Consider the following 21,103-nt stretch of genomic DNA (forward strand, 5'->3'; position numbering starts at 1 on the left):
TCAAATTAATTTGTCCTCCCAGAGTGAGTGCTGTTCCAACACTGAGCTCTCGACTTTACATTGTTTCACTTTTGGATTGCCATTTGGTGTAACTTTTCAAGATCTGTGAAGCTCATAATGTTGGAAGAAACATTAGTATCTATCTGGCACTTCATATTCATTTGATGCTTTCGTTCTGCTGCATTGATTGCAAAAGTTACAAGCTATTTTCACCTTAAGATTTGAACCTTCTGTAATCATCTGAATCTTCGTCCAGCATCTCTCCACTACATATGCTTGACACTGCATGTTTATTTATGTACTCTTTTTCACTGTAATCCCTTATATTGAACATGTGCAGTACATGGGTAACTTTCATTTCAAGTTCAAAATATGCCTTTAAAGCTTTTTTTAAAAGAAGTCTGCCTTGTGATATTTCTGCTTTTCCGCCAGATTTAGGGTTGGAAATGTTTTGAAGCACTGTCTTCCCAATAGTGACAAAAGTGTAGAAATTTGCAATCATTCTAGCTTGCTCAACAAATCTGTTGCAATTTCATAATTCTGCAGGGAAGAAATCTCAAGTTTTCCTTCATATTCACTGTCATTTGAACAGAGGTTAATTGGGAAGCTGCAATCATTTCCACTTAACCAGTTTTCTTTAACTGTGGCTTTCTTTGTTTTATTTTATCTCATTAACACTGATCACAGCTCTGTACATATCCATCTCCCCATAGGCAGCTGTGCTTTCTCACACTTCTGCAACAGCTATGTCCGCACCACTTCTGACACTGTGTTTTGAGTGTACAACACAGCACTATGTCCAAAACTTTATTGAAGTGAACTTGTGATATGTGCCTTGTGTGTGCATACATCTATGAGCGTGCGTGTCTCCTGATAGCGATCACACAACTACAGTAATCTGGGAAGGACATTCGTACACGGATCTTTCCCTGACTGGGGAAGAGTTGCAAGTGAACTAGCCAATAGCCATTGCTATGTCCATATTTCCCTGCACTTATTCATGATTTGAACTTGAGTGAAGGAAACACAAACTCAGATTTGATGATGTAAAATTTTGACACATAGTGAGGATAACCATAAGATACTCGAGGAGAATATAGATGAACAGAATGGACAGGTACTAAATTTACTGTTTTATAACAAAGTGTGAGGAAATACATCTTGGAAGAGTAAAAACAAAGAATGTAATGGAAATCCACTATAAAGTGTAAATGAACAGAGAGACCTAGAGTTTTAAATTTCTAATCACTGTAAGTGCAGATAGTTGAAACCAAAAAAAAAATTGAATTGTGGTGTTATAAGTAGAAATATTCAGCAGAGGAGTAAAACAATAATATTAGTAAATTAACGCATACTTTTGGTTAGGCCAATTTTAAGACACTGTTGGATGTTTTGAGTTCCTCATCATAGAAAGGGCTGCCGCAGAGGGAACACAGTTTTGATTCAACATGGTGATGCTTGCAATGGGAAATCATTATTATGAACATAAACTGGAGATACTCAAGAAAACCATTTCTACCTCAGCAAAGACAAGCTGGATGCTTCTGATCTGGGATAACAAAGTGTGGAGCTGGATGAACGCAGCAGGCCAAGCAGCATCTCAGGAGCACAAAAGCTGACCCAGGGTCTAGGCCCGAAACGTCAGCTTTTGTGCTCCTGAGATGCTGCTTGGCCTGCTGCGTTCATCCAGCTCCACACTTTGTTATCTTGGATTCTCCAGCATCTGCAGTTCCCATTATCACTGCTTCTGATCTGGTGACTGTCTGTAAAGTTTTCTGTCTTTAATAAAAGAAGTTAGGGTAATTTTGGCCTTGGAAATGAAAGGAAATTAAATGAAGAGTACATGTTCATTCCATATTTATTCTTCACTCCCACAATGCCCATGAAAATTAGGAGAAATTCATAACAGGCTGCACATGTAATATTACCCATTTACAGTGTTGCACTTAGTTAAAAATTTTGCCATTCAATTTAGTTTACTGTAAGGGACTGCGTACAGCAATATAATATATTCCTTAATATTCCTTTGGATATTCCTTTGGGGCGGCACGGTGGCTCAGTGGTTAGCACTGCAGCCTCTCAGCACCATGGACCCGGGTTCGATTCCCGCCTCGGGTGACTATCTGTGAGGAGTTTGCACATTCTCCCCGTGTCTGCATGGGTTTCCTCCGGGTGCTCCAGTTTCCTCCCACAGTCCAAAGATGTGCAGGCTAGGTGGATCAGCCATGCTAAATTGCCCGTAATGTTCAGGGGTGCGTGGGTTATAGGGGGATGGGTCTGGGTGGGATGCTTCAAGGGGCGGTGTGGACTTGTTGGGCCGAAGGGCCTGTTTCCACACTGTAGGGAATCTAATCTAATATGCACTAGCTGGAGCTGTCAACACGTGGTGCAATGGGAGTGTTCCTGGAGCAGTTATTCCAGACTGTTTACTTTTGCTAATTATAAATTAGATCAGTTTCATCCTTTAACACAAGGGGAAATGAAATTTTAAACATCGCTGAAAATCATCTTCTGTCCAAGGTGAAATTACAGAGACTAAATTCCCAAAGAAATTCTTTATAAATAATGTAGTTTTAGATGATCAAATTTCCATTCATGCACACTAGAAAGTGTATGTATTGATTCTTTTATTTAAATTTAATGTAAAATAAACCACCCACTGATGTGAAGGAAATAAATTACACACTGTTATCATGACACCTTTAATAGATGGAAAGGCTTTCCAAAATTTAGTTTTGAATCCTTATAAATGTAAAGTATATTATATCAAGAGCACAGATCAGTCAAACAACATTATAAGAACTAAAATTTTATTACTTGAATTAAAAAAAAGCAATAATATTGTATTAGCTTTTGTTTTGTTTCTACAATTATTAATCACCTCCACTCTGGCAAGATTTATCTATAAACTAGCTAGGTTCAATTCAACTGGACAGTGCTATTAGTATTTTAAAAACATTTTTGTTTTATTCTTTATTACTACTGTGTTTTTATTTTGTTAATTAAATATTAATTGCCAATCAAATAATCTACATTTCACCACCTGCATCTCTCAAATGCAACCTTTTCGACAAAGTAACAATTAGTTTTAAACACCCAACATGTGATGTCTTTCAAGACAAGTGATGCATTTTAAGATGTTTGAATCCTTCAGAGTTAAAATGAGGTTTGAAGAATAGCATTTGCATAATGGAATGTGATTTCCTACAAAATGAAGGATTGAATTGATCAATTGAACAAACGTCATGTAATTCTGCATCACCATCGCAATGAATGGCATGCAACTATAACACCCAGGGAACAGATTCTAACCTTGAACCAAGAACCAAAGGTCACGTTACATACACAGTTGCGTATCTCCTTTTTTTACGCTACCACATTGAAAAGATTACTGAAATTTTTTGTTGAAATTACAAACCCATATTATCAGCTTAAACACAATGGGAGCTTTTTAATGGCAAACACTTCAAACAGATTAAGGATAGAGGTAGCATTTGCTAGCAAAGACCTACATGCTTATCCAGAATGAATAAACGCATGGAGCTTTCCACATCAAGCTTTGGACCTCATTAAAATTAGACCAGCAAGCTATGGATATCTGCTAAGAATTCATTGGTAGCTGACCTGTTAGGCTACGTTTGAGTTTGGTCATCCGTAACACAACAGATTTGGTGCTTTCCATATTCATGCAACCCAATTCTGGAAAGACAGGCATAATGACCAAAAAGTTGATTTCAGACACAAGCCGAGGATGCCTTACAGCTTTATGTTAGGCATGCAATTCTGGCACAGAATATACAATGCATGTGGCACATCATCCAATGCTTAGGCATCCTTGCACCATTACACGTAAATTATCTTTTATATTTTTCCACACAGTCTTGCAAAGGCAATAACTTGCATTTAGCCTTGTCTACAGGTATGTAACTGAGTGAAAGCTTCCGATTTTTAATTTAAAGAACCAAAACTTTTATGCTCAAAATTATTGCAACGTCTCTTGAATACAGCAGGATTAATTCTCTAGTAAGATATCATGAGTGAATGATTGTCACATAATGCAAATTGATGGTACCCGCTGTAAAATATACAATTAATAGCGTCAAAACATTCCCTTAGAGCAGTGAGATCTCCAAATGTGATTGACAGGGAATTTGAAGACACTAAAAACATTGGGCTGAATCTTAATTTCTTTTGGCTAAGTCTGAGTTGCATCAATTTTTTTTAAAGCAAGGTCTAGTGGGTTTTCTCACCGTATCTTACCAAACTCACCTCATAAATTACCCGCCCCACCACATTCTGTACCTCAGCTTTGATTTCCTCCCCATCTTGGCATATGATATTCCTGGAACAACTCACCACTCAGCAGACGTCACCCAAGATTAGCATCCCTTGCACCCACACCATCTTTAAAAGGCATCTGTCTATCCAGATGGCACTGGCATTCTGAAGTTGCCATGCTCGTCATTGGACAGAGTCAGAACATGGCAAAAAGAGAGGAAGATGGCAACGCTATGCACTGACAGGGAGCTGGAGATTCTGGTCAAGGTTGTTGTGCAAAGGAAAGGAGGACTGGCAGAGGAGGGCATGCCATCAGTCCCAGCAAACCTGGTACCAGGTTGCCATCTGAGACAATACCTTCTCCAGGAAGCAAAATAATAGCCAGCATTGCAGTAAGAAGGTCAATTTCCTTCTCTGTTCCCAGGTTAAGTGCCAAATTCTTCTGTCTACAATTTTATACTCACTCTATCTCAGCTGCTGCACCCATCCCCTACCAAGGTTCTTGCTCTGTCACTCTCACTATTGCCTGCAACAACTTTCCTCACTGGCTCCACTACTCCATACCACTAGCCCTGCGTGACCTTGGGACTGTCTGTTGAATCTCTCAGAACCCATCACCACCTTGTAGTTAGAGATAACAAGGTGTCGAGCTGGTTGAACACAGCAGGCCAAACAGCATCACAGGAGCAGGAGAGCTGACGTTTCGGGCGTAGACCCTACCCTTCCTGTTCCTCTGGTGCTGCTTGGCCTGCTGTGTTCATGCAGCTCTACACCTTGTTATCTCGGATTCTCCAGCATCTGCAGTTTCTACTATCTCTGAATTACCTTGTAATTGTTCATTTGCTCAGTGGTGCAAAATGGATGCCTAAGCATTTGATACAATGTGCCACATGCATTGTATTTTCTGTGCCAGAATTGCATGTCTAACATAAAGTTGCAAGGTATCCTGGGCTTGTGTCCAAAATCACCTTTTAGGTTGTTATGCCTGGCTTTCCAAAACTGGGTTTGACATATATTGAAAGCACCAAAACTGATGTGTTAAGGGTGCAATCAAAGACTAAAGACTCCATACCGATACTAAACAGAACTAAGTGACATACAGAATCCCATGCAGCGAGTATAGTAAACATTACGTTGGACAAACGGGGAGAAAACTGATGACCAGGATACACAAACACCAGGGGCAGCAAAAAGACACGACCAATGTTCACTTGTCTCAAAACACTTACAATGAGGACTGTCAGTTTTACTGGGACAAAGTGGCTGCCCTGGGAAAGCAAACAACAGACATGTAAGGATTTCTGGAGGCCTGCTTGTCAACGTGGGAATCCCTTAACAAACACATAGAAATAGACCCTATACACAGGCCGTTACTGAAAAGCAGAACAGGAAGTGACAAGACCCACCACACCAGAGGATATAAATTCGGAACAGAGCAGAACAGCCATGCTTTAATTAGAGGTCACACAGATGATGTCGCACAGGATAGTAACAAAACACCTGCAGACCACAAAACAATCGGCTCAGCAATCAAATGAACAACTGCACCCACAACCCAAGCTACAAATTTGTGCGATGACGTTCACCACCATTTTCATGTGGACCAGCACTAACAGCCTTGTCATGCACTACTATTTTACTGATTTCATACCCCAGCTCATATCATTAACGGAGAAGACAGCCTATAATTGTGCAGACAGAGGCCACACATATGTGGAAGGTTCTGATATTTGGATCTTACCAACTATTAGGAAAGAATCTTGGTTGTCACAAAGACTAGGAACACTCCTACAGGGAAGCCAAGACATTTATATCATGCCAACCTAGTAAGTAGCATTCTTCCTTCCACTACAACTCTCACAGTCACCCCCTTGTCAGTTTTATTCATTGCACAATACTTCTAATGCTATCTCTCTTGTGCATTGCAAGTACAGCCAGCCTCCCTGCAAACTCAGGAGAAAAACACCCAGCTCCCCAGAAGCACTTTCCTGGACTTCTGATAATGAGAATACAGTGGTCTCAAGCATTAGCTTAGATATTGGCACCTTGTTAGGAACATTAGTGTAAGAAACTATTGAAGCAGAATCTGTTGAGTACTTCATTGTGACAGCACCGCTGGTGGCTGAGGAAGAAAGGTCCCAGGCCGTTCACGCTCAGGGACTGCCAGAGACCAGGCTCTTGCTCAGGCCCATGCAGAAGAGGAGCCTAGGGTGTTGTCAATGAGGGACTTCATCCACATAAACAGGGAGGGACAGGAGCAGACAGTGATGTGGCAGGCAATGGCCCTCATTGCAGCAGAGCAGCAAGTCATGTGACCTTCTGTCTGCATCCATGGACAAGAGCCAGGCCCAGCACACTCAATGGTCATTAGGGCCAAAGCCACAGCTATATTGGGTGAGGGATGTTGACCCCAGTCCAGTTGCCCCTTCCTCACAAGGAAAGACAGTGATGCTGGAAGGCGCTTAGCCAGAGGTGGAACCACTTTGAGAGCCCTAAAACATCTCCTCTTCAGGCACTCCAGGGGTTGTTCGGCCCACCTTGCCTGACCTCCTCCTGTCTTTGGTGGTTCAAGCCAAGGAGAATCAACTTGATTCTGGCAAGAAAACCATTGGTATGTCTGGCCTGTTCAGACACGGGGGTCACCCAACCAAACCTCCTGCACTAACAGTCTCCACCATACAGCAGGCATCCTCCATCCAGCTACAGAACAAGGCAGAACACATAGACATGGTGGAAGGCAGAGAAGAAGAAAACTTATTGACAATGCTTCCGTGGCACAGTTGAGAATGGCTTGTATGTGGCTGTCAGATTATGTATAAATGTTTGTTCTTTAACCATACATGAGGTTGTTAGTCTCTCTGCATAGGCCCAAATACACTTTACACCATCAAGCTTCACTTCATGGTCACAGATGTGGATCAATCAGTGGAGATCTACATTGAAAGCCGATGGCACCATCTGGAAACAGGAGCTCAATGAGTACACATGGCATGGAGCCATTCTGCCACTTCTCATCCACCATCTCTAATGATCGTCTCTCTCTCTCTCTCTCTCTCTCTCTCTGCGCAGAAATGTGTTACTGAGTTGTCCAACAGTGACTGTGCCAGGGAGTGAAACACACAGACGGGATCAATGATGACTAGGGAATAGGCAGCCTGTGTGTCTGTGTCCTATAAAAAGTATGGCTCTGTGACCAATTTCTTTCCCTTTAAAAGGTCTATCATTGGTGGGTTCTGCAGTCCCCTCCCAAACAGGTTGAGTTGCTTACCCCAGCCACTCCGAGTGTGGTCACAATTTCTTCTCCATTGCTCAATTTCAATTTCCAACACAATGGAAAGCAACAGTGAGCATTTCTTTTCCAGAGGCTTCTATCCTCAGCTCGAAAATGCTGGTGAGCCCCCAAATATCCACACTCCTTCCTAGTAGCTCATCCAATAAAATGTATAGGCTTTGCAGCTCCCCACATCCCTAGCTAACCTGTCTACACCTGCTTACCTTTTCTACCCAGCCACCGGCATACGAGATGACCAGGTGTGCCATTCACTGTCTCCAACAGTCCTTGAAGTCAGGGTGCCTCTGAACATGGCCTATTCCCCCTCCTGCATTACCCACTTTCTGACTGTGTTTTACTATATCCTACCTTTGCAACTCATGCTGCCCCATCTCCCCACTCAAAATCATCATCCCCTACAACCTGAAGGCGTCAGTGCCAAAGAATTACCTACTGATGTTCAGTCTTGTGTCAACGGCCATCTTTACTTCCCTACCCTTCTTTCCTCCTTCTACTTTATTATCAGACCTGGCAGACTGATTGTAGCCCATTCCTCAACTAATCTAAACTAACAGCCTTGGACAAGTTAAAGTCAGACCCTGACTTTAAATATCTCCAAATGTGTCAGTTGTTACCCCCAGGCCAGCCACTATGGAGTCAACAGACCAGCCATGACCCAATCCCTGATCGGCAGAAGGATGGACTCCCTGATCAAAATGGCTTGAATACTGCCAAGCCCCTTGGCTGGTATCGGAGGCAGCCCTTAACTTTCTATGCAGGGATGCCCTGACTGATAGGTGCTTCCATGGACTTCAGTGGGGACTATTCCTGAAGACATTGAGACATGCAGTGTGTTTGCCACGTCAGCTGCTCGCACATAGTACTGGTGTGAGACCGTGCCATACAGCAAGGCTCACACCGCTATGACTGAGGACTGCTAAGCAGCAAGTCAAGATGCCCAGCTATGTGACTGCTGTAAATGGCACAGCAATGTAAGGTAAGGCACAAATATTTGTGAGCAAACGGATGCTCAGTGAGGGAGGACTAACAGTGCAAGTGAGCAGCCCTGAAATACATCCCTGAACACCTATGCTCTGTTTGCAACAAACAACTACACCTCCCAGTCATGAACCATTTCAATTCCCCCGTCCCCCAACTCCTTGGACAACATGTCCAACCTGGGTCTCCTGCATTGCCACAATGACGCCACCCGAAAGATGCAGGAGCAGCATCCCATATTTCGCTTAGGAACTCTGCAGCCCAAAGGTATCAATGTGGACTTCACAAGCTTCAAAATCTACCCCCCGCCCCGAACACATGCCAAAATCAGCCCAGCTAGTCTCTGCCTCCCTAACCATTTCTCCCACCTCAAGCCCCATCCCCATCCCCTGCCCACTAACCTCATCCTGCCCCCCTGACCTGCCCGTCCTCCCTAGACTGATCTATCCTCCCCTAACTTCCCACCTACATTCACCTTCACTGGCTCTAACCCCGCCTCTTTGACATGTCTGTCTCCTCTCACCCTATCTTCTCCTTTACCCATCATCTATCTGCCTCCCCTGTCTCCCTATTTATTTCAGAATCCCCTTGCCCTCCCCCATTTCTGAAGAAGGGTCCCGACCCAAAACTTCAAGCTTTCCTGCTCCTCTGATGCTACTTGGCCTGCTGTGTTCATCCAGCTTCACACCGTGTTATCTTAGCCCTGAAATACAGCTTGGTCCAATCCATAAGCTGGATTTCTAACTCTGCACACAATGTTTGGTTAGATAGGAGGCTGAATATTACTGTGGTGAGTTGGTCAATCAACAAGGCATTCAACAAACAATAATCCCTCTTAATTGGCAATTCACCACTGACTAGTGAGAAATTTGCCTCGCCATTTGTAAAAAGCATAAAAGATGAAATAAGATGTTCCCAACATCAAGATGGGCCTCACCAACTTTTCATCATTATTTTTTCTTTAATTTAGGCATGGACTGTGGTAGCTGCTTGCTAGGTCAGCAGATATTGCCCATCACTAGTTGCCATTGAGAAGATGATGGTCAACTGCCTTCTTGAACTGCTGCAGTCCATGTCTCTGACCCACAATGTCATCACAGCCAGAATTCAGCAATAGAGAAAGAATGATGATATGTTACCAAGTAAAGATAGTTAATGGCCTGGAGGGGAATTTGTGGCAATGCTCCTGTGTTTCTACAGTCCTTGATCTTTGAAATGGAAGTGGTTGTCAGCTTCAAAGGCACTGCCCAATGAGGCTTGGTGAATTTCTGCAGTGTACCTTGTAGATGGTGTGCACTGCTGCTACTGAGCATTGGAGATGGAGGGAGTGGATGTGGTGCCAATAAAACAGACTGCTTCGTTCTAGATGGCGCCAAGCTTCTTGAGTGTTTTTGGAGCTGCACTCATCCAGGCAAGTGGGCAGTATTTCATCATACTCCTCACTTGTGCCTTTTAGTTAGTAGATAGGTTTTGAGGAATCAGGAAACAGTTATTCACTGCAAGATTCCTAGCCCTGACCTTCTCTTGTAGGCACTGTGTTTGTGTAGCATGTCCAACTGAGTTTCTGGTCAATGGTAACTCCAAAATGTTGATATTGGAGGATTGTGAATGTCATTGAATATCAAGGGACTAGAACAAGATTCTCTTGTATTGAAGATTGTCATTGCCTGGCACTTGTGTGGTGTGATTGTTATTTGCTACTTGTTAGCCGAAGCTCGATATTGACCAGGTCTTGGACTGCTCCAGTATCTGTGAAGTCATATATGATGCTGAAAACAGTGCAAGCTGACATACATCTTGCCATAATCTACATCACACAGGCCTCCACAGGATTGCACCCATTGACACTGTCATTTAGATGGTCAGATAATGATTAATTACACTTCTCCTTCTTTTAATTGAAACATGATATCTATCTGATTGCTAATTAGTCAGAGTCATACTCTTATCTATCTCACTAGAATGTGGTGGCACTTAAATCAAACCATTTTGTCTCTACAGCCTGAGCTGGATACTTCTTTCGAGCAGTCCACTCACATTCTTCAACTTCGTCATCATTCTTCTCAAATGTTTTAATGTTCTACTGGTTTTAAGGCAGTTCTATGAGTTAGTTATAAAATAATTCATGCATCTAATTCAGCAATTTTGTGACAAAGAATTTCATGCTCAGTCAGGTCTCTGTGTCAATTTGTTTCTCGAAACCCTCTTAATTATTTCAACAATGATTTTAAGTTGATTCCTATTACATGGTAGTACCAGCCAATGGAAGTACTGTAATTTCATCGTTGCAAATTCATCGTTTTTATTGGTTTTAGAACACTTTTTGACAACATTACTTATACTAACATCTTCAGATCAATATATAAACATGTTCATTTCTTTGTATTGTTTTCATATAGAATGCAATAAAGATGATCTTATTGAAATTTTGACCCAGCGCTGTAATGCCCAGCGGCTCATTATTGCTCAGATCTACAGTGGTTCATATGGACAGGTATGTATTTTTACATTTTGCCAACATTTATTGTGAGCTAAAATAATCAACAAGTTGAAGATCTCAGATCCTATTACAAACAGACAACAGCCTGTTAGATATCCTGCAATCCTTTGAGTCACATCATCAAGTTACCAAGTAAGGAGTTCTTGACAGTTGTTGAACTTATATTCCTAATTTTCCATTTGTAGATGGAGAGTGTTATCACTCCCACTTACCATTTAGACTGAAAGACACTATCATTAGGAAACCGGACACTGGTGATCCTGTAAAAGTGCCATCTGATTGGCTACAAAGCTTATTTTTCTTCATCAGACCCAAATTCTCTCAGCATCCCTCCCCTGGTAGTGGGCTGGTATTTGCGATGCCGTATGCTGATATTTTACCAGGGGATGTTTTGGCTGTCTTACCCACCCTTGGCCTCAAGTGGCCAATTGATTTTATCAGGGAAGAGGGGTAAGAGACTACAGATCCCACCTGGTTAAAAAATATACCCCTCCACACCCTCCTGACTATCCATCCACCCATTTCTCCATACTGGCCCCAGCATAACTCCCAACTCACCTAATTTGGTTCCAAAGCTCCTCATTACCTGCAGTTCCAGCAGTAGCCACCACTCTTAGTGGTGCTGCCGGAACTTGAGAGCCACATGATTACCCAGCAGCTCTCAGAGAAAGAGCTTTCACCCATGTGGGAACTATGGTACCACACTCAACGAATTGGCAACTCAACCACTGTAAAATCAGATCAGAGCAGCCCAACAAAACAAAGGTACGCCCATCATAAATTTTCAAAAATGTAATCAGAGTCAACCCTTTCTTGTCCAGTTTTTGAATGCTGGTGTCAATATAGCAAGTGTTTTTTTTTAACTATTCAGGTGAGGTGATCTTCACTAGCTAGGCCAGAATTTATTGCCCATCTCTAATTGCGCTGGAAAAGTTGGTCATGAGCTTCCTTCTTGAACTTCTGCAAGCCTAGCAGCTAGGAGCTAGGCCTAGGAGCACCAAAAGTGATGTTAGAAACTGTGGTCCAGAATCTTGCCACACAAACAGTGAAGCAAGTATGATTTACTTGCAAGACAGGATAGTAAGTGGCTTTGAGGGGCCTTGTACGGTATGATATATCTGCTGCATTTTTCTTTCTAGATGATAGTGTTTGTGTTTTTGGAAGGTGCTGTGCAAGGAGTTTTGATAGATGTCTGCGGTGTATCCTGTGAGTGGTCTAAATAATTGTGGGTGCTGTGTTCAGTCAAGTGGGATGCTTTGTCCTGGATGGTGTCAAGCTTCTTGAGTGTTCTTGGACTTGCATTTATCCAGGCAAGTGGAGGGTATTCCATTACATTCCTGATTTGCGCCTTGTAGACAGTGGACAGGCTTTGGGGTGAGTAAGTACAATTTGTACAAGTTGGCCTTAAATTCAACAAGGCTTGAAAACGAGTGCAAGGACTGTGATTAACCTAGAACCTATACTGCCTGTCAGTTTAAATGATTAGAGCTTGTAGTCAGCCCTGCAAGCATAGAGTGGTTGTTTGCCTCTGCTTGGAGTCATAAAATCATTTGAGGCTGGTAACAGCAATCCTGAATTTTTTTTTTCAGTTCATCTTTCATTCACTGTTTCATGTGGCTGTGTAAACATAATAATTTAAAGAGGCTGACTTGTGGGAAAACTGTAGAGGCACTTTTAAGTTGCTGCGTGGCCATGTTGCTAAGAGGGATGGTTAGCTAACAACACATGATGCAAACGCTTCGGGCCTAGACACTTGGTCTGCGGGTCGAGGCCCAAACCATCAGCTTTTGTGCTCCTGAGATGCTGCTTGGCCTGCTGTGTTCATCCAGCTCTACACTTTGTTATCTCGGATTCTCCAGCATCTGCAGTTCCTATTATCTCTAACAGATGAAGCTAATCTGTCCAACTCTGCCTGACCTTCTCAAAGGAGTGGTATTTTCTGGTGGGAACTGGTTCTGTTTTCAGAAGGAAGTGAGCAAGAAGAATGATGCAATAATTTGGCAGGGGGCTAGCTCAAAGATTTTCCAATTTTATCCATTCAGCCACAGTAAATACTTACAATTGCATTCATGAAGCTTAATCACATCCTCAAAGCAATTTACAACCATCAGGGATTGACTTTCAACTTCAGTCATTGTTGATATGCAGGCAAACACGGCAACCAATTTACACACAGCAAGATTCCATAAATACCAAATGGATAAATGACCAGGTAACCTGATTAACACAGTTGGGGTTAAAGGCTGGGTGTTGATTACGGCACTTTTATTTCCCCAATACTCCCGTGGGAATTTTGATATTTGGCTGAGCAGGTAGACTGACTTTGGTTTAAAATCTCACCTGAAAGGTAGTAATTAGGATTCTACCACAGGCTTCAAGACCCTGAGATCAGGATGAAATGGGGATTTCCAAAGCTATAACTTGCCCAGTGCTGGACCAATTCAACAATTTTTCTTGAGGCAGCCTCCCATTACTCGGCCCTTCCAGATGGCCAATTGGACAGGGGGCTTGTGAGGGGAGGGAGGGGGCAGCCATTTCTACCACAAATCAGACAGCCTCTCCCCTCCTCCCCACCATGCTAACCTTGAAACCCTACAGGATGCCTCCATAAAGTTAGCAGTCAGCCAATGTGGCACAGGCCTCTCCTCTGCTTTTTGATGCAATACTTTCCTGATAACAAGGTGTAGAGCTGGATGAACACAGCAGGCCAAGCAGCATCAGAGGAGCAGGAAAGCTGATGTTTCGGGTCGAGACCCTTCTTCAGAAAAGTCTGAAAACCCTCCTGAAGAAGGGTCTCAACCCGAAACATCAGCTTTCCTGCTCCTCTGATGCTGCTTGGCCTGCTGTGATCATCCAGCTCTACACCTTGTTATCTCAGATTCTCCAGCATCAGCAGTTCCTACTATCTCTGTAGCAATATTTTTGTATTCATTTTTGGGACGCGGACATCACTGGTCAGGGCATCGCTTTTTACCCATTCCACTGGGCAGAACTGAGTACTGAGGAAGGGTTACCGGGCCCGAAATGTTAACTCTGTTTTTTCCTTCACAGCTGCTGCCAGACCTGCTGAGCTTTTCCAGAAACTTTGCTTTTGTCCCCACAACATTAGCTGGTTTTCTGGATTAACAGTCAAATGATAATCATTCAGCTGTCACCTCCACTGGGAGAGACACGGGTAATGCAGAATGTAAAGGTAAAACAATGTTGGGACAGGAAAGTCACCCTTATGAAGGCCTTTCATTATTTGAATATGCAGCCAATGTCTATTTGCCATGAAGTCAATCTGCATACAGGGAAATGTAGATTTGTGTCAGGCCCCCAACCTTGTTTACTATTTTCTTGCCCATCTCCCAAATCTACATCCCTGGTCTAGAAAAATCTGCTTGGTGTGTCCCTCAATGTAGCATTCCTTCCATACATCATTAAAAGAAAAGCCTGGAGTCAAAATGTACAAAGCTGTGGTACGCCTCAAATTGAAGGGCTTCTGGCTCAAAATTGATGCTAATACCAACAGGGCCAATCTGACACTTTTAACTGTGATTACTGACAAAAATGCACTGTAGTAAATAGGTCTATTTTCAGTGGGGTGCCTTTCATCAGAATTCTAGCAATTTTTTCCTGACTTGTCAGCTCAAGATGTGAAACAGCTGGCTGTAGTTTACACACTAAAGTACAAACCGCACACAGATTGAGAAGTGAGTCAGCAACTAATGTCAACAATGCAAATTAGCACAGCAGCAATGAAGTTTGAGTCATCAGGTACACAGTGCTGCGCATTTTATTCTGTGTCGAACAATCAGCAATTTGTGATAGCCCAGCCTCATAATTTAAACATGGTTTAAATGTACAGATCAAAGCCGTCCTATTTCACCTTGATTTTCATTTGGCAAGATCAACAGGCCGCACTGCTTTCTGAAAAAACAGTGAATTGAAGAGTGTAGGTACAATGAAGAAAAAGCAGTGAATCTTTGTTCATGTATCTTCCTCAGAGGTACGCACAACTCTCAGAATGGGAGAGAAATGGAGAGAGAAAAATAAAAGCCACATGGGAAATCGGAAGGAAATATTCTGTGCCAGAATGCAAAATGAGAAAATTTTAACTTCTAGGCATTCGCAGGGTAATCCAATGTTGACTCCCAGGCAGAGACAGTTAGAATATCATGTGGGAGTGGGTATTTCTGGGTTTTCTTATTTCTGGTATTTCCTGTGGTTCAGGTTCCTGCTCCAGCCTGGAGGTGAATTTTATTCCTTATGTCTGCGCAGGATTTTTTTTTAAGAGAGATGCTTCCAACCATCAGCTATAAATTTGGAAGCAAAGCTATGAACTCCATCACCTCACTCCCAAAAATGTCATTTTCTTACGCTTCTTCTGTGTCATCTACTGCAATTATTTTCATGGCAATTCACATACTTTTGTTTCACTGATGTGAAAAGACAGTAAAGATGACTGACAGGCATGATGTGATTGTGTCTGGCAATTTTCCTATACACTTATCATTCCCTCCTTAGCTTGTACTTTTTAACACCTTTTTCTCATTCTATCTCCCGCAACTTTTCTCCTCTCCCATTTATCCCCTCTCCTCCTCACTCTTACTGCCTTTTACATTCCCTCTTTCCCATTACTCTCTTCCTCGCCCTCAATCTAATTACCCCTTCAGTGTCTAAGGCTGCTTGACTTGAAGAGAGAACTTGACCTTTGCAATACATTTGCAGACCACATGACATTGACTGGAGAGTATTAAGTTCAAATTCTGGTCAATTCCTATATGCTGCTTTGGATATTCCAGAGCTATGGGGGCATTGGGATGGTCCTCTCCTGGGTGTGATGTGAGTAATAGTGAAAAATCTAGGAATTTATGGTTAGAGTTGAAAAGAAAATCAATTCTGCAATTCCAAAATAAATTTGCCCAATTTTCCCCTTAAGACTTAACTATCAACTTCAGAATCTCACCCCTGATACTTGATTATCTTATTTCCATACATGTGCATCTCATTAAATCCCAATTCCCCTTACTTAAGTCATTTCCAAGTCTCCTCCACTCAAGATGGCTCAAATTCCTGACATAAATCAGCACAGGCACCTGGTGCCTGCAGATCAACAAAACTTAGCATCATCTGACTGTTTCTTCACAGCAGCACTATCCCTGTCTGATCCATGGCTGCCACCCTCCTCCGCCCTCCATCCTTGCAGCTTGGTCTCAGCATGCCACCAGCCTCATCACATTATTGTGGCTACCCTCGGACTAACTCATACACCATTCAGCCCTTAAACACCTTTCTTTATTGTTTGAGGATATACCTGCAGCATGTCCCAGCAGCTTATATGACAAAAATGAATGAAAGCTGGAAGTGCCTGATATTAGGATCATTGAATCCCTACAGTGCAGAAACAGTTCCACTGAATCCACACCGAGCCTCCGAGAACATCCCACCCAGATGCACCCCCCTTCCCTATGCCTGTACTGCATTTCCCATGGCTAATCCACCTAGGCTGCACATCCCTAGACATTATTGGCAATTTATCATGGCCAATCCACCTAACCAGTACATCTTTGGGCATTGACAAGCACTTCCACATCTCCAGACATGTAATTCTCCAAGAAAGGTGCCCAAGAGAACAACTGCATAATTGCTGAGATACAGAGCAGAAACTTCCATGAAAAAAGTGTTTTATCTGGCAAAACACTTTAAATAAAAATGTGAAAATTCCACCATACATTTCAAAGTTTAAATGCCTCTGTAAATTGTCTAATCGGTACAAACAATGCTGATTCATTGATGTAAAAATGTTACCTCTTTTAAATATTTTAACAGCAATTCCCATTGCTGAAATATACAACATGTTTCAATATAGCATGAAACATGTTGATGAGGGTATTCATAATTTGCTCACTTCATCGGAGGAATTGTCAATGTATGGTGATCAAATAAATGTCATCAGTGTATACTAATTGTGGAAATTTAAAGGGAGAGGAATATTCTGTGACAGTTACTAAATTTATGTTCATCTAATGTATGTAGGATGATACATTTGCTGACACAAATACCAATGATGATTGCTGACTGCGCATATGGGAATGTATGCACACAATGTTAAGCCAATATTTAAAAATTAAGTGGAAAGTTCTGCTTTGTTTACCAGTTTATATCTCTTACTCAATATGCCATTTCATTAAAATTGTCCCATTAATTGGCATTTAAACTATTTGTCACAGTATTTATGAGAGATACCACAACAAGTACACATTCTCCTCAGTGTTAGCAAGTTGAACCCAATGCCTGGTCAGTCATTTATTGTGTATAATTTCCTATAAACAACAGATGCTGAAATATTTCGCAAATGCAAAACACTAAAAGCCCTTTGGCATGATACAATTAACATATGCAAAGTAGTGATAACCTAAATTTTTGTGCTCTTGTTCTTCCTTACCATCACCAACTTGTCCTCGTTGCGATTGTCGGGGGTCACTTTAATTAGTCCTCATTCTTGTCGTGGATTAATACTCTCATGGGCCCACTGTCAATGCCAAAATGTCTCAGGAGTTAATTTTCTTTCAAAGAATGGTTTGGCAGTTGTTTGGGATTTCTTGTACTCACACAGAGCAATGAACTAATTATTTTCACCATTGCAAATTCATTTTTAACCCAATGTAACCTTTTCTTTCCAGAGAACATATTGACTGCTTTATTAATTATATTCTAATGTACTTTGGATGCATTTAATTGCTGTCCTTCTGTGAGATGATTTAAAATGATGTACTAGTTGCTAAATTTAGTCCACTATTGTTCCTGCAGTTCCCAAGCCATTAATAAATGCTTAATACAGCAAGTTGATGGTGCTCTCGTTAAAAATGAAACTGACAAGGAAATGAAACTTCCAGTGACAATTTCTTGCAGTCTATTCCAGAAAGTTTTACTTACTAGAATTCATCCTTAAAGCATTTTGACATGGAAAATCTCATAAATTTAAAATCCATGATTTTGTTCTGTTGCTAAATCCGTAATTGAATTTTATAGTAATTTTTTGTCATTTTTCTTTAGTTAGAAGAACTTACGGTATTATTTTTCACAAAATAGTTTTATTGCCGAAGAGCAGAAATATGAATCAAACAGCATTAAGTGTAGTATTAAAACAAGGTGGTCCATCGGATTGGGTAATCGAATGTTGCTATGGTTTTCCAGCATTTTTAACCATGCCTGAATATTTTACTATACAATTTATTTAATTAGTGGGCTCTTTCTGAAGTCAGGGAAGATACAGAGAGGCTTGTTTCAGTTTTGAATCTGTTTGCCACATTTTAGCAATTTAAAAGAAGAAATAGAAGCACACAGGACTTTACATGAGAATTAAAGGCCACATCTTTTTCCTTCCGCCTGCAGATTTGTGTTTGCATTTAACAAAACATATTAGAATGAATAGTAGTGCACCAGTCCCAATGGGTTCACAGAGCACCTGGGACTAGGCATATTGACAGATGTGATAAAGAAACCATTAGCTTTGTCACTTTATTGTCACAAATAAATAGAGGCAGGCTACAGAGTGGTTGGGGAGGGGTGTGGGTGGCAGGAGTACACAATTGCTGAGTCATTATGTTGGCATGGAAAATGACAAGAGGCAACGATTTAGAAACATGGGTAGATTTCCTGATATGTTGTGCCACCTTGTGGTAGAATTAAACCCGTACTGAAGAATCCTATTCTGTGAACTTGAAATAAGACCAAGAAGACATTGTACCAGAAGAAGATCATTCTGCCCATTAAGTACACTCCTTCATTCAAAGAGATCATGGTTAATCAAATAATCCAAAACTCCACTTCCTTGCCTTTTCTCTACAACCTATAATTTCCTTATAAGGAGCGATTATACAAGTTAGGTCTTTTCAGAGACATAGAGTCATAGAGATTTAAAGCATTGAAGCAGTCTAACTTGTCCATGCCAACCAGATGCCCTAAATTAATCTAATCCTATTTGCCAGCATTTGGCCTATATCCCTCTAAACCCTTCCTATTCATATACCCATCCAGATGCCTTTAAAATGTTGTAATTGTACCAGCCTACACCACTTCCTCTGGCTGCTTATTCCATACATGCACCACCCTCTGTGTGAAAATGTTGCCCTTTAGGTCCCTTTTAAACCTTTCCACTTTCATATTAAACCTATGCCTTCTACTTTTGGACTCCCCCTCCTATGAGGTAAAACCTTCGCTATTCACCCTATCTAGGCCCCTCATGATTTTATAAACTTCTGTAAGGTCACCCCTCAGCCTCCAACGGTCCAGCAATAATAGCCGCAGCCTATTCAGCCTCTTCTTACAGCTCAAACTCTCCAACACTGGCAACATCTTTGTAAATCTTTTCTGACCCTTTCAAGTTTCACAATATCTTTCCTGCAGCAGGGTGACCAGAATTGAATGCAGTATTCCATTTTTTCTCGAGAATTTAGAAGAGCAAGAGGGGATATGATTGAAGTCTTCAAAATATCAACTGGAAAGGACAGGGTAGATGAAGATAAACTATTTCCCCACTGGTTGGAAATTGTAGAACCAGGGGTACTCCAGGGGCATAGTCTGAGAGTGAGGGCCAAACCATTCAGGAGAGATCTTAGGAAGAATTTCTACACACAAAAGGCAGTAGATGTTTGTAACTCTCTTCAAAAAAATGTAGTGGATGCAGGATCTGTTAAATCTGAGATAGATAAATTTTTGTAAACCAAAGTTTTAAGGAACATGGGCCAAAGGCAGATACATAGAGGTCAACCACAGATCAGCTATGATCTCATTGAATGATGAAACAGATATGAGGGGCTGAATGGCCTATTCCTGTTCCTTTGTTCCTTTACCGATTAAAAATCTATCTTGGCCTTGAATATACTTAATGTCTCAGCCTCAACAGCCCTTTGCAGTTAAGAATTCTGTGATTCACCACCCTCTAAGAGAAGTGCAGAAAAATGGGTATTGAGCATTTGAGGTGTTTTTTACGCTCCCTTCCAGCATGTTTGAAGGCAGGGCTGTCTCATAAATTCAGCACGCATACCGTCTACCATTCTCGTACCCATCCCTGCCTGTCTCCCATTTTATGAGGGGTAGAGGAATGAGTCAATGACTCAGGCAGCCCACTCATAATTAAAACTTCCAATTCCCTGGTCCCCAATACCTCATCTTTACTACGGACGTCCAGTCCTTACACACCTGCATTCCCCATGCAGGTGGCCTAAAGGCCCTCTGCTTCTTGCTGCCCTATAGACCCGACCAGGCCCCTCCACTGACACCCTCATCTGCCTAGACAAACTCGTCCTCACCCTCAACAACTTCTCTTTCAATTCCTCCCACTTCCTACAAACAAAGGGGGTGGCCATGGGTGTCCGCATGGGCCCAAGCTATGCCTGTCTCTTTGTAGGTTACGTGGAACAATCCCCCTTCCGTAGCTACACTGGCCCTAAACCCCATGTCTTCCTCCATTACATTGATGACTGTATCAGTGCCGCCTCATGCTCCCACCAGGAGCTTGAACAGTTAATCCACTTCACCAACACCTTCCACCCCAACCTGAAGTTCACCCGGACCATCTCTAATACCGCGCTCTCCTTCCTGGACCTCTCTGTTTCCATCTCTGGCAACCACCTGGAAACTGATATCCATTTCAAGCCCACCGGCTCCCACAGCTAACTAGAATCCCACCCGCCTTCCTGCAAAAATTCCATCTCCTATCCCCAATTCCTTCGCCTCTGCTGCATCTGCTCCCAGGGTGAGGCATTCCATTCCCATACATCCCAGATGTCCTCGTTTTTCAAGGACCGCAATATCACCTCCTCAGTGGTCGCAAACACCCTTAACCGTGTTTCCCGTATTCCTCGCAACTCATCCCTCACACGCTGTCCCGACAATAACAACCAAAACAGAATCCCTCTCGTCCTCACGTACCACCCCACCAACTTCCGGATCCAACTCATCATCCTCCACCACTTCCGCCATCTGAAATCTGACCCCACCACCAAAGACATTTTTCCCTCCCCACCCTCATCTGCTTTCCGGAGGGACCATTCTCTCCATGACTC

General features: G+C 42.2%; 1 protein-coding gene across 1 annotated transcript in view; it reads left to right on the forward strand.

The window, feature by feature from the left end:
* LOC125455322 (annexin A10-like) overlaps nucleotides 1-21,103 on the forward strand; it is an 87,597-nt gene that overhangs the window by 18,057 nt on the left and 48,437 nt on the right. The window contains exon 3 of the mRNA XM_048537102.1: nucleotides 10,948-11,042. Within this exon, the coding sequence (XP_048393059.1) occupies nucleotides 10,948-11,042 (95 nt within the window). The remainder of the gene's footprint in view (nucleotides 1-10,947; nucleotides 11,043-21,103) is intronic.

Source organism: Stegostoma tigrinum, chromosome 1, assembly GCF_030684315.1.
Source record: "Stegostoma tigrinum isolate sSteTig4 chromosome 1, sSteTig4.hap1, whole genome shotgun sequence".
NCBI lineage: Eukaryota > Metazoa > Chordata > Chondrichthyes > Orectolobiformes > Stegostomatidae > Stegostoma > Stegostoma tigrinum.